Below are 27,238 nucleotides of genomic sequence, written 5' to 3'. Positions count from 1 at the left end.
TCTAACAATATCTGGCTGTCCATAGGCAACAGAACTCTTGAAATAAATATGCAGCACCATATCCTCTCCATAGCATTTCACATCTAGTTTCCAAGTAACCCCCTAGAATTAATCAATACTGAATTTCATTGCTACAGAAGACAGAGTGTCCTTGCTCTTGTAAGATTCCTTTATTTTGAAATTACTCATCCGCTCAAATACATTTGTGGGTAAATTCAGCATTTACAAATAAATATATCAAAGCTTCTATAATTATGCCAAAGTCTGCCGAAGGCCTTGCGGAGACTGGGACATAACCAAATTTTTTTATTATTAAGGAAATATCTTAGTTCCGCCACATTCACAGTTAACAAGACTGGACAGCTTCTGGATTTTATATGCAAAGGCAATACTCACTTTTTAGCTAAAACTCTGTTTGGCAAGAGATCTCATTGGAATTAAGGAAGCCACTTAATAATCTTGAGGATGGCACAGGAGGGATTCATAAGCATGGTATAACACTGAAATAATCCTTAATGAATACTTCAGGGATGTAGCCCTGTGAAGTTACTGGGGTTGGCAGGAGAGGGCTAGGCTCCAAACAGAATCTGAAAATACTGCAGTAATCTGGAGATTTGAACAGTAATCCGAAAAGGCAGAATACCTGTTTCTAGAGGATACCCTTTAAGGTTCTTACAAGATCAAAGGTATCCAGTTGTTATAGCAACTAGAATACTTAGCCCTGAAAAGTATGTATCTATGTGCCTGTTTAAAATTATCCTGAGCAAACAATGAAAAAAGTAAGAAAGCCTTGAGGTAAATAAATGAACTCAATAAGGCTAAACTATAAAATAGTTTAAGCAGATTATAAATGGTATGGAAAGGTTCAGATGGCTGGAAGGGAAAAGCTGAGTTCTAATACAATTATAATAAATTGGTGAAAAGAAAAGATCTTCAATAGGTGGTTCTAAGCTGTTTTTTAAACTGTGTTTTTTTAATTTATTTTGTATTTCAAATTGTGGCTAAATAAATAAAGGGAGGGAATTTCAAAGTGCCACCACATTAAATCTCTGATTCTTATACGAAACACATGGAACAGTATCTGCAGGAGGCGCTGCCCTGCACAGCATAGCAATCCATTGGGTATATATGTTACATATGATTTTTTTGGTATCCTGGTCCTAAGATATGTAGGGTTTTGCATACCAGTGCCATCACCCTGAATTTAGCCTACAGCTAACTGGCACACCAGGGCACTGTGGAAAATTAAAATGGCCGTTCCCAGACTATTATTATTATTATTATTATTATTATTTATTTGTCAGTTGCTTTATCTTGCACAAGGCAACCCAAAGCAACTTACAACCAAGCAAATCCCACATAGACACTTTAAAACCAAGAGGAAAGAGAAATACATGAAAAACACCCCACCCACTTCTAAAAGGCCACAGATATTTAAAGGCCAACAACCTGGCTATAGAGGAATGCTTTAGCTTATATTAAAGGTGGGGGGCTAGATCAGGCATCAGCGGTGGTAACAAAAATGGCTGCATGCTGATGTCAGGCCTGATTGAAAGTTACACTGTTCTTTTAAATCATACCTTATTGCAACAGCCATTAGGCTCCATGCAGAAAGCACACTTTTTCAGGATGTGAAATCTAGACTCTTGCCACATGGGGGTGCTTTCACCATGTGGGAAACATGTTTGCATGCCTTTCATTTATTTCCATCCAGCCTTTTCAACGCCTGTTCCTGGTGCAGGTACCAACTGAATGCTGAAGTTTGCAATGTTAGGGCAGCTGGCAGTAGCACAATGCAATTTTCTCACTCGTACACTTTGCCTAGCCTTGTGGTTGTTGTCTTCCTTCCTGCTGCAATGCTTGTAGCGTGCTGGAGAAAGCGGTTAAGGAACCGGCAGTAATTAAAGCAGCCTTCCCCCACCAAGGCCAGATTTAGGGCTGTTAAGGTGGCTCCTTCACACAGGCCGCTGAACTGAGAGGGCGCAGAATGGAAGGCGAGAGGGAGTGAGCTCACTGCCTGGACCTCCTCCTTCCTGTCTGTACTTTTGATGTGAAAATGCCCAACCACAGAGGCTGCTAGGTTACAGAATTAGCTTTTCTAAGAACTGACAGCTTCTAGAGCTATCATAGTAGCTGGTTTGTGTTGCCTGCTACTAAGAACTAACTGAGCAGAGGTCAAGTGGTGGGTGCATCACGACTGAACTCGTGTCAAGTGGGTCTGTGACCTGGGTCCAAGTCACAGGAAGGCATGAAAGAAAGGGAAAATGGGGGGGATTTTATCCTTGCTCAAGGTGCCATATGACCAAAGATTGCTCTGGCCTCAACCTGGTACCTTTTATCCTGTGAACCGCCTTGAGACCTGTGGGTATAGGGTGGTACAGTGGTACCTCTGGATGCGAACGGGATCCGTTCCGGAGCCCTGTTCGCATCCTGAAGCGAACATAACACGTAATTGCGCGTCAGCGCGTGTCGTGTTTTGCCGCTTCCGTGCATGCACGTGATGTCATTTTGAGCATCTGCGTATTCGCAAGCGGCAAAACCCAGAAGTAACATGCTCTGTTACTTCCGGGTCGCCACGGAGCGCAACCCAAAAATATTCACCCCGAAGCTACTTCAACCTGAGGTATGACTGTATATAAATTTAATAAATAATAATAATGTAGTTAAACTGCATGTCTCACCATCACTGACCATTGGCCATGGTGTCCAGGACTGAGGGGAGTGGTTGGCTAAAACATATGGAGGATATCAGTTTGGGGTAGGCTGCATTATAGGATATTGATTAAGGGGCATTCTTGTCATATTCCTCAACTTACCTGAAGACTGCCAGGCACAGAGACCAGAGCACTAGTGGTTTCCTCAGTTCAAATTTTGCTCGTTTGTTCATTAGATGTCGACCACCAAATATAAAGGCAGCATAAAGAGCTGAAAACAGGAAAGATTTTTTCCTGGGGGAAGAAAAACAAAACCCACAATCACCAAAAGATATTCAGTGAGCTTTTTAGCTGCATAATAATAATAATAATAATAATAATAATAATAATAATAATAGTTTATTTATACCCTGCCCATCTGGCTGGGCTTCCCTAGCTACTCTGGGCATCTTCCAACAAAATATTAAAATACAATAATGCATCAAACATTAAAAGCTTCCCTAAACAGGGCTGCCTTCAGATGTCTTCTAAAAGTCTGGTAGTTGTTGTTCTCTTTGACATCTGCTGGGAGGGCGTTCCACAGGGCAGGTGCCACTGCCAAGATGGCCCTCTGCCTGATTCCCTGTAACTTGGCTTCTCACAGTTAGGGAACTGCCAGAAGGCCCTCAGCGCTGGACCTCAGTGTCCGGGTAGAACGATGGGGGTGGAGACACTCCTTCACATTTACAGATCATCAAGGTTGCAACCCCAGATCCCTATATCTGTAAGACCTATTAAACTCAATGGGACTTACTAATGATTAGACCTGCATAGGATTGCCTGTTGGTTGGGGAAACACATTTGGTTTGGAACAAGTTAGTAGAGATGTTTCACACAATACATTCTTTTGTCCCTGAAAGCAGGTATATTCCTGGCTCATGCTGATAAAACTTTGACCAGTTTGCCGCCAGAGCATTAACCACAGATTTCCTGTCTAGACTTAAGAAGCATTCACAATGTTCTCAGTTTGAAAAACAAACAAACAAACCCCATAGTTTCTTGGTCTGAGTTAGTTATATATTTATTTCAACAATTTATATGCTGCTTCACATCACCATCTGTTGAATAAGGGTACAAAAAGATACAACAGAGATCTCTACATCTGAACCTGACCAATGTTTCTCATGCACAATGGAAATACATCATGACTTGATAAATCACATGCAGATAAATCTGCCAGTTTTAGTTGCAGAAGGGTTTTTATTTTCTTTTTTTAATAAAAAAAATGATCCAGATCACACACACTGTACAAGTGTGCCTCAGGAGCTGCATGTAACCAACAGGCCATATGTTGTCCAAATCTGCTCTGCTAAGTTATTTTCCATCAAAGACTTGCAGTCATCATACACAGCCTGAACCAAAATCTAGTGAGAGCAATTCACTAACACAAAGGCCAACCCACAACCCAATGGATTTAAGTTTATTTATATATTGCATTTATATGCCACCCTCCTGCCAAGTCAACCCAAGGCAGTTTACAATTTAAAATACATTAGAATAAACAAAATATATTCCCTCCCAAGCTTCAGGAGCTGGTGGCTATTAGTTCCCTGCCCTGCTCTTCTTCACTCCTGCCTTCCCCCTCAGGGCACTGCAGCTAGCAGAGTGACATCTCAAAAGTTCCTGTCACATGTTTCTAAAGCAGCATATATCATGCAGATTCAGGAAGAAAAGCCAAGCCCAGCTTTTACCCTCCAGGAAAACTGGTTTGTAACCTGAACACAGCTAGACACAGTGTTTTGTGAACTGCCTTGAGACCTCCAGGTATAGAGAGGTATATAAATTCAATTAATAATAATACAGTCATACCTCAGGCTGAATACGTTTCAGGTTGAGCGTTTTTGGGTTGCACTCTGCGGCAACCCTGAAGTAATGGAATGCATTACTTCTGGGTTTTGCCGCTCACGCATGCGCAGACGCTCAAAATGATGTCATGCACATGCGCAGAAGTGGCAAAACACGACACGCGCAGATGTGCAGTCATGTGTTACGTTCACTCCAGGATGCGAATGGGGCTCAGGAACGGATCCTGTTCACATCCAGAGGTACCATTGTAATAGCTAGGGCTGGAGGAAGAGGGGTAACTTCTGCCTGAAACCCTGGAAAGCTGCTGCTAGTCAGTGTAGGCTAGGGATAAATAACCCTTTTCACCCCAAGGGTCAGTCTTCTAGGGACCACATACCAGTGATGTGCAGAACCAGAGCAAAAGAAGGTGAAACAATGAATGTTGATTTTACCTTTCTATAGCAGACTAGTTTCTGCACAAACACCCCTTTCTATCCTCCCTCCAGGCAAGCAAGGACACATTCCAGCCAGGCAAAAACTCTCAAGGAGGGCATGAAGCAGAGCAGCAGATGTGCCTAAAGAGGGAGGGTGGCCTGGAGAAAGCCTCAAGGGCCAGATAGACAGGAGTGAAGGGCCACACTGGCCACCAGCCCTGAGATTCTCCTCCTCTAGTATGGATAATACTGATTAAGATGGGCCAACAGTCTGGCTCAATATAACACAGCTTCCTGTGTTCAAATGCTTTATCATTGAGCTACCATCCTTCCCCAGCTGCTTTTCCACCATATTTCCCCCTCCACACCTGAGAAAAAACACCATCTTGTCCAGCATAGTCCTAATTAGCCCCTCACAGAGCTACACATCCCAGAGTGCCCTGGGAAGAGGGATTGATTGTTAAGCCACTCTAGGAGCTGGGGTTGGGGGTCGGGGTGCAGAGTTGGGGAGGCTTGTTCCCACTTTCCTCTTAACCTGCAGTTCATTCTCCATCACCATTCTGGTTGAACCACTGAATAAATAAATAAAATCACCTTGCTGGAATCTTTGCCACAAACCAATTCCAAATTTCTTAATGAATACTGTAGTGTCACCATTTAAAAAGCCACTCTAGGAGCTGTAGCTCTGCAAGAGGAATAGGGGTCTCCTAATAACTTTTGGCACCCTTGACAAACTACAGTTCCCAGAATTCCTTGGGGGAAGCCGGGGCTATCTAAGTGCTATAAGGGTGCTTCAGACATATGGTAAGGCCATGGCCAAGGGCTAATTTGTAGTTAAAACTCAAAGCAAAGAATTGGGGGGTTGGCGTGAAGCGACAAGATGGGATGGAGTCTGACATTTCAGGCTGCTGCCTTTCTCTTTTGACTGCACCCTTGAAGGATTGCTTCCCACACAGTTGGCGCTCCTGATCTGTTTTCTCTTAGCCCCATGAGGTATCTCTTGTGTCTGCCTTTGCAAGATGGTAGGCTGTTGGTGGGTGCCACAACACTGAGGTTTAGCCGATGCTTACATTTCCCCAGGGAAGCCAATTAAAAGCAGTCAGATTTGTTTATAGCCAATCAATGGCATCCTCTGGGCCCATGGGCAGAGTAAAACTACCTACAGCTCATATTTAAAATTTAAAACTACAGGACAGACTCAAATTCTTTCATGTAGCTAAACAGCTCTTTACCTCTGTTGTGAATGTATATCAAGCAGAATAAAATTACAAAACCATTTATACCCTCTTGCAATAGAACTTACATCAGTGCAAGATAATAGACTGGAGAAACCTGACCTCTCTCCCAGTTCTTTGATTTTTTTATAGGCACAATGTAGTTATTTAACAGAAAATGGCACCCAAATTACCCCTATTACTTTGTGTTCAAGCTGTATTAAGTAGGTCAGCATCTATAATTATATCTTAGGTCACTTCACAACTTTTTAATTAGCTCCTTATTTCTGACTTTTAAAGGTCATACATTCTACATTATCTGCCTGTCTACATTATCTACAGAAGGCGTTATTGCTGGGGATCAGTAAAATGAATGTTTTGCTTCCCTGGCAAGATATTTAAACAGCAGGCCCTACAAATGGGCCACTGAGGCCTAAAATCTGTGGGGAAATGACATTATGGAACAAAGGAGTGATGGCGTTCAAAGGAGCAAAAGAAACACAAAGAGTTATGGTGAATACAGAAGACCACATCAAAGTGTGTGTGTCTAGTGGTTGGTAATCCAGTCATCCATACTGTCATTCACAGGAGAGGAGAGCAGGAAAAGACAAGAACCTATACAATAATAATACATGGGGTAGCAGACCCTGAAATTCCATTTGGTTCAGGTGTAAACCCTGTGCGTGAGTTGGACAGGCTGGCAGAAGCATGCAAAACTCTACCCTGGCATCATCCTCAGTGGGCAGTGGGAGCTAGCAGATGCTCCCACCTACCTGGATAGCTCAGCTGGTTAGAGCATGGTGCTGATATCTGAAAGGTTATAGGTTTGATCCCTGTATGAGACAACTGCATATTCCTGCATTGTATGATTTAGAACCCCGATTATGCAGGGCATTATGCAGGGAACTTCTATGAGTAGAGGAGACTTCTCACTCCCTACAGGGGATATCCCCACTTGTCTCCACTCAACCTAGCTGTGTGTAAGGATTACATGCAAACAGAACACCCAAGTAGAGTTGAAGAGCAACAAGAAATTGTGGTAAAAAACCAGTCCATCAGAAAGACTGCTTTTTCTGAGTCATGAACCTGAGTGAACCACAGAAAAGTAAAAAAGCAAGAGGAAAAAGAATGGCCTAAAATGAAAGAGGGGAACTGAAAGCATGAAAAAAGAAAAGAAAAAAAGAAAAAAAGGTGATGCTACAGTACAGATAAAGGTAAGGTCTTTATGCTGTGCCATCAGTGTGTGTTCATGGAGTACAAAATCACAGATCCCTGCCCTCTTACAAACTAACATGTGACACAAGCGAAACAACAGATGGAAGGGAAGGGATACTGCAGTAATGTCTCATTTATATTCTTCGTAAAATACTGAAAAAATTTATGGACCCACCACCCTACTGATCTCATAAAACAGTCTTCTCCGAAACCCCACCAGTTGATGCTGGATTCTAGCTCCCATCAGCCCCAACCAATATGGTCAATGGTAAGGGATGATGGGAGTTGTAGTCCAGCTATTATCTAGAGGCCATCAGGTTGGAGAAGGATGTCATAACATATAGCACTGGTACCAAAAACACTAGACCAGGCACTGGCTGTGGTCAGTATCATGCTAAACCATTGTTTAGCATTACATGCACAAGCATGAGTGAGCCATGTGCTCCTCCTCTCCTCTCTTCTCCTCCTGCCCTGAAGCCAGGATGAGGCCTTCAAAGATATTTATATCCATTTTCTCTGAATTTTGGTTTCTTCTGTTATCCAGAGCAGGGATTGCAGTTTATAACAAAATCTGATTAGTTTAAGAAGTCAGGCTCATCGCTGATAATGACCTTAAAGACCAAATGAATGGAAAGCAAAAATGTATGGAAATGTGTCAACATTTATGGGAATGTGCCAGAGACGTACCATTTTCTCTCTCATTTTCTCTGAAATAAAATATTTGGCTACCACATGCTAAATAATGTGTTTCTGTGGACTACCAAAATTGGTTTATATTTTCTACTCAAGTATATTTTGTTTGAATGAACAGATGGTCCCAGCCGCATAACAGATACATAGAAATATTTTTACATTATATTTGGAAGATTGTGGGTTGCTTCAAATATAAGCATCTAATAGTTGATGTGAATCTCCGTTGAACTCAAGTAAGGGAATTCCAGGCTCAGCCCATCTGAGCTGTATATATTAGAAACCACATAACATCCATTGTGATGGCTTCCCTTTGAAATCCCTTCTGTGCCTTTCTCCACAGTGGACTGACAACACAGCAACAGATTGTAATGGACAGCAAAGCCATCTCATTTACCTCCCTGCTCCATCCACAGATTGATTAGCTCATAGTGAGCTGGACAACATCAGACAAATGCTTGGAGCTGGCTGTGCTCCAGTAGTCTTGGATCAAAGACCTGTCTTCTCTGTAACAGGGGAAAATCCAGCTGTGCATATTTTCTGTGATCAAAATGGGACCTTGTATATTTTGGTTCTGTGGTCCTTGAGAGGTGGGCACCTACAGAAAAGGACTGCAGAGCCAGAAGGAGGGCGCCTATGGTCCAACACATCAAACATTGAGGGAAGGCTCCCAGGAAGACAGGAAAAGATTAAAGAGGGAAAGGGAGTTGGAGGATCTTGAGCGGGGCCCAGTAAGCTGGCTATGAAAGCCCTGACCCCACCCACGGAGAGAGAGAGAGGGAAAAGGAAAAAAGAGAATTGAAAAGAGGCAGCAGAGGAATAAGAAAAACAGGAATTTCAAATCTGGAGGAGGTGTTGAAGGCAGATGCCCTGCTAGCGAAGTCCACATTTGGAGCCACAAAATCCTTCACTATCCAGAGGGCTGCTGAAAATTCCTACTATGGATTTATTACATTTATGTCCCCTCCTTTCCTCCAAGGAACTCAAGTGTCAGGGATTGGCTGGATGAGGAGTTGTGGAAGTTGCTTGACCAAGAGGCTCCCCAGGGAAAGCACAGAAGGGGAGGGTTTGGATCCTGACTCCTGGTGGTGGGAAACCAGCCACACCCCAGAGGAGGGGAAGAGCTGGGAAGTACTGGAGGCTGGGAGTTTGAAGGATGATGATAAGGAAGAAACAGGCAGGTGCCCCAGCACAGGGAATCAGACTTGGCAGTTCTACCACAAAGCCACCCTGACAGCTTCTCTGCTGACAGTCTGCAAGCCCCCCCCCCCTGCTCCCAGAACAAGGGGTCTTTTGCATGTTAAAGAGCAGAGAGCCAGGCAGAGGCAGGGAGGGTCTCTTGGGGCTCGCCATAGGCAGAAGGAGGGGCCTGACACAGAGGAATAGGAAGTGAAGGGGCAGTTACAAGCAGTCTGAGCACACACAAGCAGTCTGTGTGTTCTCTGTTCTGCTTTCTGAATAAAGAAACTAACTGTAAGTTAGCCCGTGTACCTTTGTCTTTCTGTGATCTGCGAACGCCCTGCTCTCTCCTTGACATCAAGTGATGTACATGGTTTCCTCCCTCCCCATTTAACTTCACAACACCCCTGTAAGATAGGTTTGGCAAAGAGACAGTGTCTGTCTCTAGAGCACAGAACACTATCTCTGTCTCTGTGTGATGTGAACTCTCTTTTTGGCCTCAGAAAAGATGATTCAATGCTTCCTATGGTTCTGGGAGAAGGTAAAATGCAAGATGAAATTCACCACAGCAGAAAATTTTACTAACCATGGTCAAAGATGTACAGAATTTAAATGTGAGTTTCCTATTCATCATCTTCCCTAACCAAAAAGATTCAAACTTCCTGGCTGAAATTCATTGCCCTCTTCTACTTCAGATAATGTACATGTTCCAGGTAGGTCTCAAGTTGACCAGATTTATTTTAATACTGTGTTTAAACAGGGTGAAGGGGATATTGGGGAGAAAGGAGAAACATACTTGTTGTTTAATTGCAATCTCATCAACTGCAAAATTCACCAGCCACCACCAGCTATTACCAAATGTTGAATTATTCTTGCAGACATAAGTAAAACCAAAGGTATAAAAGTATCATATTTCCTATTTTATCATTGCTGTTGTTTTGTAGCTACGTCAGAAGCAATGTATTTTCAATGGGAATTTCTACCTCGCCTACCACTGTTCCAGCAATACAGCAAACATTTAAGTTATGTTGCTACTCGAATCTCCTAACACCACAAACATGTCAAAAACTGTAATTCCATAAATGTAATACCTTTCAGTACAACAGGGAGCTACATTAATCCATGCCTAGATGAATTAGTTATGAAACATATAACATATTTTGTACAAACATAGTGCTAAAGCCAGCAATTGTCAAGGCAAATCAATTTTCTACGTCTATAAGGATTTCTGAACTTTGTTGCCCAGGGAAGATTATGGGCAAAGACTATAATGATAAAATTAGAAATTAACAAGACATCCTCTATACAGTCATGTGGACTGCACCCCGCCTCCTGGAACCATTAATTTTAATTGAACAGAAAGCATAGCTGTTCATGGGGGAAGGGAAGGGGGTAGTTGCCTCAGATGAACCATAAACTCCAGATTCTCAGCTTTCATTTAAAAAGAAAGTAAGGGTATAGTCACACTAGAACAGGCATAAGCAAACTCAGCCCTCCAGATGTTTTGGGACTACAATTCCTATCATTCCTGACCACTGGTACTGTTAGCTAGGGATGATGGGAGTTGTAGTCCCAAAACATCTGGAGGGCTGAGTTTACCTATGCCTGCACTAGAAGCTTAAAATGCAGCAAGGTCACTCCCCCTGATAAATTGCATGCAACATTTGCATGGGGTTGTTCACATTGGAGAGGGGTTATATTCACCTGATGTGCACGACCTTCTTGGTTTCCCTGCCCATGGTACCCCCCTGAAACTCCTAACCATTAGGAATTTCTCCAAAATATAGACTTATGGGCCTCCATACATCCAGAATTTCCTGGACATAGCTGAAATGTCCAGGGAAATTCAGACGTATGGCAACCCATAAGACACTTTTGTGTCTGGATTTTCACTTTCTGAAATATGGCAACCCTGCATTAAACTGTAATCTGCACTTGTATGTCTATCTGCACCTGCACAATCAATCAATCATTTTATTTGCATGTCATGTTTCCAAAATAAAACCATGCTCAAGGCAGCTTACAACATATAAAAAATTACGTAGCTACAAAAATAACAAAAGTAGTGATAAACAATAAACCAAACATCAAAAAGTACACAACCAAACTGAACACTTTCCACATACACCATAAGATCCAAAGATTTAACAGCAACAACACTCGCTAAACAATACCTCAGCCCAATATTCTGTTCAGCAGTCTCAGCTTTTGTAGCTGGAGTCAATCAGGGTTCCACCCTCACAGACCTAAATATACCAAATGAGGACAAGCTGACTATATAACAAGCTGGATAAGTTCTGATCTTTCTTCTAGGGCCCACAAAGAACCTGATAAAACTTCTTTCTCTTCTCTTCTTCTTTTTTTCCTGCCTGCCAATGTGGGGAACCCAAAACCTTGGGGTTTAGCTGAAACCTTTTGCCAGGCCAGAAGATATTGCTTGTGAGCAGCAGTTGGTTCAGTGGCAAGTTGCACAGGACAGGTCCAGGCAAAAGGGAGCAAAAGGGAAGCCAAAATTGCCTACATGCTGCTTCAGAAATGAGACAGTAATGTTGTAAGACAAGCCTTGAAACAGAAGCCTCTGGGGAATACGGTTAAGGCGGAACTTACCCCCCCAAAAAAAACTGCAGAAAAGAGCAATGTTGGAGGGGAAGACAATGTCACCTAGAATGAGGTCAGTGAAGGTGCCTAAGGCAAGACTAATAAATATCTTTGCTCCTCGACTCTTCTTAATAGAGACTTTCACCACGATGGCTTTATCTTGTTAAGAAAGACTGACAGAAGTAGAAGACTCTTCCATAGGGGGCTAAACACCCCTATAACTTCTCACCCCATAGTTCAATTGGTAGAGCATGAGGTTATAAGTTAAATAATAAGAGTCTCTATAACTTACATAATAGCCAACATAAACAATGCAGCTTGTGCAAAACAGCCTGTGCTTGAAAAGTAGATTAATTCCGGCACTGAAAATAATACATTATATTTTCAGAAGCATTTTATTATTTCCCCAACTTTTCTTTGTCAGATAATGCCCTGAGAGACCAGGGTTCAAATCTCCATTCAGCCATGAAGCTCACTGGGTGATTTTGAGCGAGTAACCGACTCTCTGCCTAACCTACCTCACAGGGTTCTTGTGAGGACAAAATGGGGAGGAGGAGAACTATGTATGCCATCTCGAGCTCCTTGGAGGAAATATAGGTTATAAATGTAATAAAACAGACAGTCGGATGGACAGACAAATAATAAAAATTGTGATTGCTTGAATTGTTTATACTTTTGTGTTGTTAGCTGCATTGAATTCTACTGTAGAAGAAAAGGAAGATGTAACAAAAATTAAATAAATAGCTGTGTAGCACAGAAACCTGAGCATAAATGTAAGGTGTTATTTTGGATCTAAGAAAACCACTATGGTAAAAAAGAAAAAAGAAACCAACCAGCTTCAGGAGCAGCAGTTATGAGAAAAATTACCTTTAATTATCCTGCACAAAGTTACAACTTCCGACGCCCTTAACAAATTACAGTTTCCGGAATTCTTTGGGGGAAGTCATGTGCTTTAAATGTATGGTGTGAATAAAGCCCTGGTTGTAAATTTTGCAATGCAAATGGATTGCAATGCAATGCATTCTGCAATGCAGAAAAACAGGACAAAAACAAGTAGACAGGTCAGTGTCTTTTTAATTAATGAGCCTACATTATAAATATCTTAAGTACGTATGTAGATAAATATATAAACTGGTGAATATGCAAATGATGTAAACATAATATTTTCCTTTAAACAACCTGTAAAATTTATATTTATCAATATCAAGTGCATAGTCATTTAGAAAGAGAGTCAAAAACTTATTTATAACTGCTAAAAGAGGGCTTAACAGTAACCAAGTTACTACTTAATTCATCTTTCCTTAAAAATCGCACATAGTTTATTCCGATGAGTAATATTCATAATTCTTTATTGATATATTGTGTAACAAAATTCCATCTGTTCATAAAGTATTGACATGTCATAACATCAATGTTACTTTTTAATGTTACCCAAAATGGTCCATAATTATCCTGCCCTGGATTAAAAGTTTTCATCATTTTGTTAGGCCCTGCTCGTTATTACCCTGTCAGAGGAGTTCTATTCACACAAGGCTTCCTTGCCCCTTCTCCAGCTGTAGGCTTCTGAAATCCTGTTTTTAATGGTCAGGGTTAGGGGCCTCCAGAATGGTATGCCGGGGCTGCAACAGGTGAAGAAAATGTAGATTTGGGGTTGGGGAAAACCCAACTTGTATGGAATTGGCTTTCTACTCACAGAACAAGCCACTTGCATTGGCAATACTATATTTTGTTAATGGTGGACTTCTATTTATTTCTTTAATAGAATGTTGTGTACAGTGTTTGAATGTATTTTTGCAAATTTTGCATTTTCTGGTTCTTGTCCAATGAATGAATAATATTAATATTTTATACTGGGAACTGGGCCTTGTGCATTTTAGTGCTGACCTTTGGTTTTAAGCAAATAAATGACTGACTGAATTAACAGTTCATTTTTATTGATTTTTATTGTTCAATCAATACTGTTTTTTTTAAGGAAAAGTAAGCATATAACTAGTTAATAGCTTTAAATAAGAGCTTGTGAGGTCAAATGCTCCTGCTGTAATAATTGTATCACATAATGTGCCTTAAAAAGGAAGACATTGATGAATCTGTACATTTTACTTAGGCATGTAATTTCATTGGCATCGTGACAAGATGCCATTATTACATGATTCCCAGCTGTAATGATTGTTTAAAAACAATTCATTGACCTTTAAAGTGTTGTTAGATTTTTTAAATTGTTTTTATTTATTTGTAGCTATCCTGGAAATGGCAATGACCAAAAATGTCATAAGATGGTGCATAAACTTTTGAATTCTCCAAAATTCTTCATCAGGCTAAATCAGTTGTGAGGAACCTTGGGCTCTTCAAATGTTGCTGTATATCTGCCATCATCCCTGGGGACTGACTCCGCTTACTTGGGCCGATGGGAGTTGTAGCTCAATATCTGGAGGACCACAGATTGTCCACACCTGGGCTAGATGAACAGAGTAAGGGAGGCACAGAAAGAGCCTCATTTGAATGTTTGCTAGCTCCTCCCATATTCCATCTTGGAATGCAACTCTTATAAATGAACAAATGCAGTTGTCATGGCTCCAACATTTAACCAACACCCTCCCACCCCGGCCCCCAGTCCTATCCCTTTACCATCAAGCCTGGTGACATTTTGGTTAATCTTATTAAGGTATTGTTCAAATATGGATTCCGGAATTTTCCTCATGGGCAAGCCATGCTACCATTTACATTTTGTGTATAAATACAGCAATACTAAAACAATGTCATTTCTAGTGTGGCTGTTGTGAAGTTAGGAGGGAATGAAGTAAATTCATTACACCACATTATTCTTTCATTCTTTTTGGGTGTAAACCCAAATCTCTCCACGTGTAAACAAAAACATGAAGGGGATCTGAGGAACACTGCCATGCTCCTGCCCATCACTTTCACACCATTTACAGTTCTCCACAAGTTTTTAGGGTGAAAGTCTGAAGTGGGGGGGTGGGTGAACCCTTTACTTATCAAGTCTCCCAGAGAGATATATAACCAGGGACATAGGAAGGGGTGGGGTGGGGTTGCGGTCCGCCCCCGGTGCCATCTTTGGGGTGTGTGTGTGACAAAATGGCACACCACGGGGGGCAGCACTTACTGCAGGGCCTGGCCTGAAGTGTGCCCAAGCCACACTTCTCTCCTGGGAGTGACGTGGTAGCTCAGGACCCCATGGTGCCCGAAACAGCAGCAAGGGGCTTGCGTCCACCAGACAGACTCTGTGGGCAGCTTGCCGCACCCCCACCCAGGGCGGATCGCTCCAACCCACTGCTCTGGGTGCTGGAGCAGATAGCTACGCCCCTGTCTACAACCTTGTTTGTACTCATTAGCTCTATTTCAAAACCAGTGGCAAAATGTGAATACAGTGGTACCTCAAGTTACAAACGCCTCAGGTTACAAACGCTTCAAGTTACAAACTCTGCTAACCTGGAAGAGTTACCTCATGTTGAGAACTTTGCCTCAGGATGAGAATGGAAATTGTGTGCCAGCGGCACAACGGCAGCAAGGGGCACCATTAGCGAAAGCATGCCTCTAGTTAAGAACTGTTTCAGGTTAAGAACGGACCTTTGGAACAAATTAAGTTTGTAACTAGAGGTACCACTGTACCTTGTCAGTTACCAGTTCTAATTACTAGCCTTTAAAAAATGTCCAAGGAGCTGCCAAATGACATGACGACCAAGAACAATGAGTGTGGCAGACAACCAGAAGAACAATGCTTGGATAGTGTGTGCAACCATTGGCCCAGAAGCTTCAAACAGCATAAAATGTCAGAGTAACCCTTGGTGAAGGCTACAGCATGTGCTCCTTCACACTCAGAAAGCTTGCGATGAGTGGAACTGCCTCCTAAAAACTATTTTTTAAAAGCATGTTTAATTTATTTCAAGAAAAACTGGAAAGGGGTGCAATGATTCTGGAACCCACAAATCCCCAGGGTCTGAAAACATGGTTCTAAGCATAAATGACCATGTAGAACTCTGGGGATGGGAAAATCCTCTGAGGTATGATGGTCTGCTTTCTGCATGCTGGACTGCAGGTATGATGTTGTAGCAAGTTAAGTTAAATTTGTGGTTAAACTATCAAAGGTGCGAGGTCCATTCTCATAGCACCCTTCTGCAGGAAAAACCTGAGTTAACTTGGATGCTTTAGCTAATGCATGAATAAATGCCTGTAGTTGAAAAGTACATATGGAAAGTACAAAGAAATGTGCCAAGGCGCATGTCTTGGACAACCAGGATGGCAAAAGCTACCCAGTCACTGCTCAGTCTCAACTGTGAAACCTATTGCAAGGAGAAATCATTGTTGATTTTTGTACACATTTACATTGGACTATATGAGATTTTTCTTTGGTTGTCTACAGGAACTCACCAAGCCTGGAGCCCAGGACAGAGAGCCAAAGAGACACAGATGAGCCATCATTATAAAAGAAGAAGAAGCAAGAATGGCTCTGCTCTGCTGTCTCCACCACTGTGAACATGAAGAGCAAAGAGGACCTTGGATGTCTGAGAAGACCTGATCCATCAATGTTCTCTGCTCCTGGAGTAAAAAAATCCAGACAATCTGCCTAACCCAAAGAGACAATGATCTACATGAGAGGTATAGTTTGCTTTGTATGTGCTTTTATTAGCCTCTTATTGCTAAATGCGTTATGCTAATGTGCTTAAACAAACTGATTAATTCGTGAACTCTTGACCTAGTCTGTTCAGCTGAACCTAAAAGAGGCTGTGGTTACTGTAATTGGCTTACAGACAGCAACACAGTTCTACAGAACTGGAGTAGCCACCAGGGTTCCAGGACACTGTTGAAACAACAGAAACAACACAGAGTGGGCCCATCTGGGGCAGAGTTAAGCCCACTGGGATAGCTGGAGACAGTCTGAGCCAATAGGCAATTTGAGTCATGGGAACTGAAAAACAACGAGCACATTTGCACTAATAGGAGAAGGCAGTGATTGGTTGTTGCTTGCTATATTATTTGTTGCATATAAAATCTAAACTTGCTTTCTGCCCTGTCAAAATCCACCTCTCATTTGGAATGAAATGAACGAAAAAGGGGAATTATCCAAAACTAGGGAAGGTGAGTCAAGGTATGCCCTCCAGATGTTGTTGACCTACAACTGCCATCATCCCTTGCTCATCCAACAACATCTGTAGGGCATGATGTTGGCTGCTGACGCATTAGGCTAACTTGAACTTATGTTTGTGGTGCACCTTCCTCAAGCTGGTGCCCTCCAGCTGTTTTGGAATACAACTCCCACCAGCTCCTCCAACACTGGCTAATGGAATTGAAGTCCAAAACATCTGGAGGGCACTAGGCTGAGGCAGAGTGACCTAAACGGAAAAAAGAAAAGAAAGGCTGCAATAAGAAAGGTACTGTAGCAACATGGAATGTGGCAACAATCCTACGCACTAAGATTTGTCAGAAAAGAAAAAACCAGCTTCAGATGGCAGAAAGCCAATTCATTCAGGTTCATAATATAGACACCAACATTTTGGCATGCTTCTAAAAGATGGAAGGAAGTGGCGTCAGGGTCATTTCAAAGGGTCAGTTCAAAGACAGAACGCGTTGTTAACATGCAAAAGGTTCCAGGTACAATCTTCAGCAACTCCCATGTAGGGCTGGGAATAACCCCATTTCAAACTCCAGAGTACTGCTGCCAGTAGTACAGTGGTACCTTGGTTCTCAAACTTAATCCATTCCAGAAGTCCATTCCAAAACCAAAGCGTTCCAAAACGAAGGCACGCTTTCCCATAGAAAGTAATGCAAAATGGATCAATCCATTCCAGACTTTTAAAAACAACCCCTAAAACAGCAATGCAACATGAACTTTACTATCTAACAAGACTATTGATCCATAAAATGAAAGCAATAAACAATTACTGCAGTCACACAATCAATCAATCAATCAATCAATCAATCAATCAATCAGTAAGTAGCTGAACTGGGTTCCACACAGTCACAAAAACAAAACAAAAAAGCCGCAAAAACAAAAAATAAATAGCAGAAACAGACAGACCTAGGCGTAACACTCAAAACGGAAGTGTGGTACTCAAATTGGAAGCGTAACACTCAAAGCAGAACATGTTTAGCTTCCGGAAAAGGTTTGCAAACCGGAACACTTACTTCCAGGTTTGCAGTGTTTGGGTTCCTAGTTGTTTGAGTACCAAGACATTTGAGAACCAAGATACCACTGTAATGAGCTATGTAGGGCAATGGTATGATTCAGTGCAAGGCAGCTTACTATGTAAACATTTACCCACGTTGGGGGGGGGGGAAGTCAAGCACTTCCTTGAACCCTGCAGCAATGAGAATATATAATAGGGGAAAACCCCATACAACTACATACTGTAGCACAAATGACCTCCTTAATTACATCCTATGCTGCAAAGTCCAGGAAGGGCATGTCCAGGAAGGGCTATGAAAGCTTATGTCATGGTAAAATCATTAATCTTTCAGGTGCCACAGGGCTCTCTGTTGTTTCTGAAGAAACAGACCAGCACGGGTATGTTGTTATGTACGGTTATTACCACAAGTCCCCAAATCACCTTGAAATGAGCCACAACTGGAGGATAAAATCAGGACTCCATGTTAACTCTTTTAAACAGCATTAAGCAAAGAAAACAAGCAAATGAAACTATAAAGACAAGAGAAGCTTTTTGGGTTTATGAAAATCCCAAGCATATATGTGGCAGGCAAAATATCTTTGGCTTAATCTCCAGCTTCTCCACATGGGGGCAGGGCAGCCAGCCACTGTAGACGTAAAAGCAGAAGGAGGAGAAGGAGTGTCTTCTTCACCCCCATCGTTCTGCCCAGACACTGAGGTCCAGCTCCGAGGGCCTTCTGGCAGTTCCTTCACTGTGAGAAGCCAAGTTATAGGGAACCAGGCAGACGACCTTCTCGGTAGTGGCACCAGCCCTGTGGAATGCCCTCCCACCAGATGTCAAAGAGAAGAACAACTGCCAGACTTTTAGAAGACATCTGAAGGCAGCCCTGTTTAGGGAAGCTTTTAATGTTTAACAGACCACTGTGTTTTAATATTTTGTAGGAAGCCGCCCAGAGTGGTTGTTGTTGTTGTTATGCCAATGGTGTATCTAGTCTAACATCCTGTTTTCATAGTGACCACCCAGATGCCCGTGGGGAATTCTCAAGCTGGACCTGAGCACAAGAACACTCTCCTGTGGTGTCCAGCAACTGGTATGCATTACTGCCTTCAAACATGAAGGCAGAGCATTGATAGCCTTATCTTCCAAGTACTCAGATGGACCAATGATCTGGTTTGTTATAAGGAAGCTTTCTATGTCCCTAAACTACCAGACTAGCCTGTCCATATTACTTGACACTATTGAATCAAGTCTCTCTCTCTCTCTCTCTCTCTCTCTCTCTCTCTCTCTCTCTCTCTCTCTGTGTGTGTTTGTGATGGCAAAGGTTTTTTTTTAAGTGATGGGGATAGTCTTCTCAACAAACCTACAGATAAGTGAAGCCATGACTCTTTGAAGTGATATGATACTGCTTTAAATGCATAGTGCAGATGGGACCTAACATAGAGGAAGTCGGTTGCATTTCAACTAGCAGTAGATACTTTGTTAAAGTTCTCTGTGTTTGACAAATTGCACCCACATATTCAGAAATAATCACCACTGAGATCTTTCCCCAGGTGACCGTGTACAGTGGTACCTCAGGTCCGTTCTTAACCTGAAACTGTTCTTAACTGTGGGACTTAACCTGAGGTACCACTTTAGCTAATGGGGCCTCCCGCTGCTGCCACGCTGCCGCTGCACAATTTCTGTTCTCATCCTGAAGCAAAGTTCTTAACCTGAGGTACTATTTCTGGGCTAGCGGAATCTGTAACCTGAAGTGTCTGTAACCCGAGGTACCACTGTATAGGATTGTAGTCATAGTGATACTAACATTTTTGGCATTGTGCTATGTACTACTACTATTTGAGATGCATGTGTGTGAGTGACAGATAAACACAGCAGCTTGCATTTCTGAAGTCTTATTGGGAGTCTGGCTAGGGTGATGGGGAGCTCCTGCTTTTCAAAATTCACTGCTACATCACTGTGCAGGAAGCTTAGAGGCCCATAATGCTCATGGAAAACCTTGGCTATAGGTCTCATAAGAGGAACGTTTACCAGACCCAAAGGAGTGATGAAAATCCTCCATCACTTCCCCCATTCACACAAATGATTGGCACTGCATGCTTGCTGTTTCCATGCCTAGGCAGTTTGCCTCAGTAGTTTGTACAAGTGATTAACATTTTTCCCTGCTGGCATTCTGTACCTTTAAGCAAGTAAAATTGCAATTGCACCTAATATATCTGCTGCTGCTTCTTTCAGAGAGCTTCTAGTGAGCAAAGGCAAATTGCCATATGTATCAACTTCAGTAAAGAAAATTAAAGCTGCAACTTCATTTGCTGCTCTCCTGGAGCTGGATATACTTGTAGATGCCAAACATGTATGCAGATACAAATAAAATAGGTGAAAAAAGGGAAAGTGTGATGGTCAGGCAGGAACAATGTGGGGATGTGCACTGACCACAAGAAACTGTTCATACCCTAATCTGCCCCAGCCTGAGAGGCTTTGTAGGCTGCCCAGTTTGGCCCCATCTGAGTCTGCTTCATGCCCTGAGCTATTGGGAGATCAAAAAAATTGTTTAATTTTCTTTTTACAGAAATTGTTGAAATTTGAAGGCATAGTAGTCCCTCCAATCTACAGGCAAATAGGTCCTGGCTCTTTTGTGGTTGGCCCCTTAAAGTTTGGGTTTTTGGGAGGGGAGAAAGGGACAGCCCTAAACCCATTTTGAGGAAATAATTGCTTTTTGAGGAATTGCTTTTTGAGGAAAGGGACAGAATTGGATAAAATTTGCTGGCAAGGTCACTCTTCTGAGGTCATGTATCTTGCTGACTTTGAGAAGGATAGCTGTAGGGGCTTTTCTGTAAGGGTGGTCAATTCAGTTTGGGGGTAAATAAGAAATGTATCACTTAATTTCCCCCAGTGTTTAGTTGGCAGTTGCTCTGAAAATTGTAGAGAGAGGTGTGCTGGGTAAGGAACCAGCCAAGTCACAGACAAAAAGCCATGCCACATTTGAAGCTGATTTTTGAAGGGAAGAACCAAAGGGGATCTTTTTTCTGAATAAAACCACTCCCCTTAAATAAAACTTTACCTGTCAATCACAACAGAGCTTTCCCTCTTCCCACGTTGGTGTTTGTTCTCCCCTCCCCTAACACTCTACTCCAACATCATTCCTTGTATAGTAAGCTTAGAGACATCACTTTTGCATTTAGCAGAGTGTTGTCCACAGCATTTTTTAAGATGCCTGGATCACTGAGGCACTACAAAGCCCTGCAAAGACCTCTGTTTTGACTCATGCAGACTTGTACTGAACGTGTTTCACCTCTGACAAGTCCAAAATCCTTCCAAGGTCTTGACACAGGATTCATCCAAATATGACACACACCCATACATTTTAGTTTCCACTCCAAAATAAGTATTCAACTGTATTTGAAGAGCAAGTTTAATGACAAACTGTATTTGAATAGCAAGTTTAAGTACAAGAACTACTCCCACTTCTGCAACCTGGTGCTCTCCAGATATTTCAAACATAAATAAGAATGACATAAATGTTCTTGCCCTAACAGTTAGGTGTGGCTCATCCTTCAGGGTGAAGCGGTGATGCAACTCATTGCTTCTCTCATCCCACTTAACAATTTCTTCCCAGCAACAGAAAGTTCTTTAAGTCATGTTCCCACAACTGTGAAGGTTTAACATGTCCTTGGTGCCTATATGAAGAAAGGTAAAAGCCCAAGACACACAACACTAAGGTGATATTTAAGTTCCATTATAAAAAAGCAGAAAAAATGTCACTCTTTAAAGCAGACTGCAATTTATGCCCTATACTCTTTAAAGAAGATCACCCAAATGTTTTTGGCTATGCAGAGATTGTAGCAGAGGTGCAATTAAGGTACAAAATATAAAGCTGTTTGATTTATTATTATGTAACTCAGTTCACAGACCATTATTTTCAACTGCCCTTATAGTGGCAACTCTGGTGGTACTGGGCTGCAGTGGCTGGGCATTTCTCTGGTGCAGATCTATCCTCTTTAAGGGCATTACTGCACTTGGTCTCAAGAGAAGGTTGGTGCACCTGGTTCCTCCTGGCAGCCTCAAGCTCATGATGAAAAGGTTGTCGGCAATGTGTTTTACAAAGAAGCTTGAATAGCACCTGTAAGTGAGTTATCTAGAGAACTTGTTTAGCTGGGCATGAAGAACCCTAACTATATGCTCAAATGGGCTGCAGTGGATAAAGTATATGACCCGGCCACATATTTGTTCAGTTCATGATGTTCATGTTTGCTTTATTTTGAATATGTCCCAAAAAATTTTTCCATGGGAATGGGTTAGGTCTGCACAAGTTATTTCAAGACTTGGGAGTGAACTACAGGCTGGAAGGTTTGGAGGCTGGCTATGTAATTTCTCTCATCTGATGTCCCCAGCTGCTCTTAGTATGAACTATGATAAAAATGTGTCCTCTAGTAAGGTATAATATTCTATCTGAATGTAGCAGGGAAGTCTCTGGGCAATGTACAGTTCAGTAATCACAAAAGACTACAGAAAGAAAAATTAAAGGAACTATTCATTCACCCTTAGGTCAGGTCACTCTAGGTCATGACTACTAGTACATACACATGGCTTTACATATACAGTTCACATCGTTTCCAAATATATTTAGCTGCAACCTAACCTCACAGAGCTTTTTCTGTATGCTTGTGTATTTACACGCATCGAGGTGAGGTGGAAAATGTGCAAGTTAACAGTCCAAACCTAGAGGGTTGCTGCAGGAACACAGAAACTCGGATGACTGAACAATTAGTTGTCCGCCCCGCAGGCTACGTAGGAGTTTATGGAGTTATCGCATCAATGATCTCTTCATGCCGCAGCAGAGCCGTGTCATGCTCAGTTCTGCCCTATCCTGACTTAGCTTACTATTAACACTTCCAATCTCCTTGGCATCACTTGGGCCACTTCAAGGTGCTTGCAGGATCCAGCCAAGAAAAATGGCGTGGTTCCACTGCTTGCTGAGAAGTTTCTCTCCTCCCCCTCTTATGCATACACAATGGGGCTGGCTGCTGCCAAGGTGGCCTTGAATTTCTCAAACACATTTTGCAGAGGGCTGTAGAGCAGTGGTGGAGTATTTGCTTTGCATAAAGAAGATTTCGGTTCCAGGTAGGGCTGGGTGAGACCCCTGCCTGAAACTCTGCAAAGCTACTGCTACTCAATGTAGACAATACTGAGCTGGATGGACTGAGAGTCTTATTTGGTATGAGGCAGCTTCCTATATGCACATGTTTGTAGATATGATAGGGGCCAAAAACAGTGATGGCAGTTTCTTCTCATTATCTGTCTGTCCAACCACCTTCCCCTGTGACCATTTCCCCCTTCAACAAGCCACCCAGAAATGATCCTACAGGTGACTCTCAACTTATGTGGGGGCTGCAATCCAGGGATAGTGCATAAAGCCGAAATTGCATAAAGTCAAAACATATTGGGTGCAATGGCAGGTGGGGTTGCCAAAACCTTTCCCCCCGGACGCCCACCCCTTTTCCATTTATTTTTGCTAAGCACGTAAATTTGAATGCACACAAGCTAAATGTGTTTGAGCTGTGTGTTATAGGCAGCAACTGATTTACACATGTCTGATGTGTGATTATGCATGTGCTGAACCTGGAAGTGACCAAAAAAATCACTAAAATGTTGCTAAAATGGAGGAATGCTTTATGTGGGCCCCACTGACGCACGCGGGGGTCCAGAACATAACCCCCATAGAAGGGGGTCATAGAAGGCATGGTTGTTGTTCTGGTGGAGTGCTGCTACCTAGCACTCAACAGCCTCATTCTAGTGTGAATGTATGACATCACACACACATATCCTAGCTCTTTGCCGTGCAGTTAATTCCAAATTGTCTTTTGCTCTGATGCACTTTAAAACAGTGTTTGTTTGATTGTCGTTTAGTGGCTGATCTGTGATTGTAACAACAAAGATTGATTTAATTAAAAAAATATGTTATTTTTAAAAAACAGAAATGGCAGCTTTTCAGGTAAAACTGTTGCAAAAAAAATCATAACTTCTCCCATCTCTGATGTATTGCTTTTTCAGAGCCCCTTCCCAAAGACCACACAAAGTTCCATGAAAAATTTAACAGTGGAGCTTCTGGGCAGATTCTAGTTTATATACCACTATATGAAAGAATATAATGTTACAGACAGGGGAACCGTGTATTTCCAATTGTGATCTACTTAAACTATGCAACAAGTAAAACAGTGCTAGCCAAACAGTGTTAAGGGATATCTCCAAATTATTGACTGTGTTCTCAGGGGAGACTGATGCCCATTGTGTTCATTGGAAATCACAGCGACTCAGCTCCTATTACCTGTGTAGGCCAAGTGCCAGGGATGTGTCTAGCTGTAAAAGAGATACTATTCAGTTTCTCTCTAAACAGTCTCCAAAAGGGACCAATCCAATTGAGGGATTACCCCTGTTTTTCACATTCATGCATCTTTTGAGATTGCGAGGTTATAAAAAGTTTGCACCATCATAACTGCTTCAGTGTTCCAGTGGTTTGCTTTTTCAGGCTAGATATCCTACATAAGAACTGGCTCACCCAAGTCAGATATTGGACAGAATCTGCATTCAGATGATATGTTAAGCCACAAACTATGGTTTGCTGCGAAGGAGCAGCATGCCCAGTGCATACTGATGATTCACTCCTGCTGCCCTCCTCTTCTAACATGAGCAGAAGCAGCACACCACAAACCCTGGATCATCAGGGCAATCAAATCAGAGCTTATAGTTTCTAGTTTGTTCAGGGACACAAACCATGAGTCAGGGTTCAGACATCTCAGTAAGCAGGAATGAACACACACTAGCACACTGCTTATTCATGGCAAGCCATGGTTTATGGCTTACCAGATAGCTAGCAAACATGGTACCCTTCAGATATTGATGGACAACAACTCCAACCAGCCCCAACCAGCTTTGCCAAAGGACAGCGATGATGAGAGTTGGAGTCTAACAACACCCACATTGGCTACCTCTGGCTTACTGTGTCATCCAAATCCAGCCCAAGAGTGATTCACAGAGGATACATTATCATTATGGATCTTTCATCAGTACTGGCATAGATTTCATCTGAGGAAGTGCAAATGATGAAAAATCTCTTGACTCAAGTCTCCTGTTTTAATTGCTGTGTTGACTTAATTGGACTTTCCCCCATATTTTAATTATGGGTATTTGTATTTTATTTTTTAAAATGGGTTCTTTTACTGTTTTAATTATAGGTGTTTATTTCTTATCTCCAATGCTGTTTGCTGTCATGAGGCATTTTGGGGCAAGATGCCACCAGTATGCTGGAGATACTCAGCTCTATTTCTCCATAACCTCTGAATCTGGAGAAGCTTTGGAAACCCTCACCCTGACCCCTACCCACAAACTGCTTCAGGAACAGATCCGGGAGGGGTTAAGTGGGCCTTGGCCCCCAGGCAGTACAGGGCGAATCAGTATAATTGGTTGGTGGGTCATAGGATGGATAGGGGATCCATGAACAGCCTTGGCTGCAAATATTTGGTTACAGTAACTACTTTCCCCACACCCTTAGCTTTCTGAGGGACCAAATGGTGTGTCAAACAAGACAGAACGTATCTTTTCATGGCTACAGTAGCAAATTGACCAGGATGTAATGTTACTGCTCCCCTGTTTCTGATAGTTATCCCATTTGCAACAGTGTCATTTCCCATCCTACCTAAATTAAATTTGCTCTCTCAGTGAACAGCAGCTCTGCTATCAGTAAAAGGCAAGCGAGACACAACACAGTCAGTGTGCGCATCAGTCTGCATTAACCCTTGCCAACCTGGTGCCCTCCAAATATTTCAAAATACAACTTCAATCAAACCCAGCCAACCTTCCTCCTCCAATTTACTGGAAAAAGTTAAAATCAGGCTGTCCTGTATAAAACGTATACCCACGCCATCAAGCATTGACCTACTACACTTTCTCATGCCCTCATGATTAACCTTCCCCCCCTCTCACTCTTTCTTTAAATTAAGCTGTAAGGCCAAAGCTCATCTGTTTTTATGCTATGTCTGTGAGTAAATTATAAATGTTATTTTTTTATTGTGACTGCTCCCTATTACATTTCAGCAAAGTGTCCAGCAAAATGAGTTGATTTTGTGTGGGCCACCCTGGTGTTATTACTGAGTCATGGTGCTTCCAATTTTCCAGGGTGCTTTTTTAAAAAGGAGGAAGTTTCAGATCATGACACCAACTGGAAGGAGTGCTGAACACATGGGAGAGCTAGACTCCTCTACCACCTTGCAAGGGTGGGGTGTCTGAGTGGTCTTGGATGGGGTATCTGGGTAGTCTTGGAATCAGCATCTGCTTCCTGTCCATCACATTTCTGATTCAGTTCTGCTTAAGGCTTGCAAGAAGTATTGACAGATCTAGAATAATGCTATGCAGCTTCAGATGTTATAATGAATTGGTGCAAAGGGAAGCAGAAGCAATTTGGCCTTATGTTTGAGTCTCCAGTGTTGATGGAGGGACTTGCAGAGCTGCCCTGGAGAAAGATAGGAAAGTTTCAGAAATGCATAATACAGTCCATGCATCTTACTGTGTGGAAAACACACATTCTCTCATTTTATATGTTCCACAGACAATATGACATAAATGTAATTTGTGCTTTCTCTCCTGCATCTATAGAACATCTGAAAATGCCCTTTGTTGTGAACAGCAGTAAGGATAATGTGATACGGACTCTGTAATATGTTGCAAATGCTAACAGGGGATGAAATGAAGCAAGATCTAGCTGTGTTATATCTGCATACGCATTTCTGATGATTTATTTAAATGATTGCATTAAAAGCAATTCAAACCTGGCACTCTATATTTAAAACACACTTCCAGATCAATGTTTAAATGAGTCTTGTCTCTTTCATGAACTACAATGAGCTTTTGTTTTTGAAATTAGTCGCTCTTTGCTTTTTAAAAAGGTAACATTTACCTAATGAGAGAGAATTTATTTTGCAGGACAAAATCAGCCTCTTCTGCTACTAACAGATGCACTTCAGTGTAATTAGTTTCATGACTATTAATGAAATAAATCATTTGAGCTTCTGCCACTCAAATGTTAATGAGGGGGACTGAACAGTGGCTTTGTAATGGGATCTAGATCCATTTACCTCTGGTTCATTAGTTCAAATCTGTCCACTGTCTACAGTGACCATGGGTCACTTTTGCCTGAAGGATATTTAAGCTGTGCAATTCAGCTATTGTTGTCAGCACTCCAAGCATCACAATCTTGACCAAATCAATGTCCTCCTCTAAAGATGCCATGCCAAGTCTACTGCACACTTCATTATTTT

The 27,238-nt window shown here is 42.1% G+C and overlaps 1 protein-coding gene across 1 annotated transcript in view; it reads right to left on the bottom strand.

Annotated features, from left to right (window-relative positions):
* ELOVL6 (ELOVL fatty acid elongase 6) overlaps positions 1-27,238 on the bottom strand; it is a 74,367-nt gene that overhangs the window by 9,246 nt on the left and 37,883 nt on the right. Inside the window, exon 2 of the mRNA XM_083756929.1 lies at positions 2,817-2,948. Within this exon, the coding sequence (XP_083613055.1) occupies positions 2,817-2,948 (132 nt within the window). The remainder of the gene's footprint in view (positions 1-2,816; positions 2,949-27,238) is intronic.

This window comes from Podarcis gaigeae (genome assembly GCF_964106915.1).
Source record: "Podarcis gaigeae genome assembly, chromosome: 9".
NCBI lineage: Eukaryota > Metazoa > Chordata > Lepidosauria > Squamata > Lacertidae > Podarcis > Podarcis gaigeae.
This window is presented reverse-complemented; position numbering and strand designations above follow the sequence as displayed.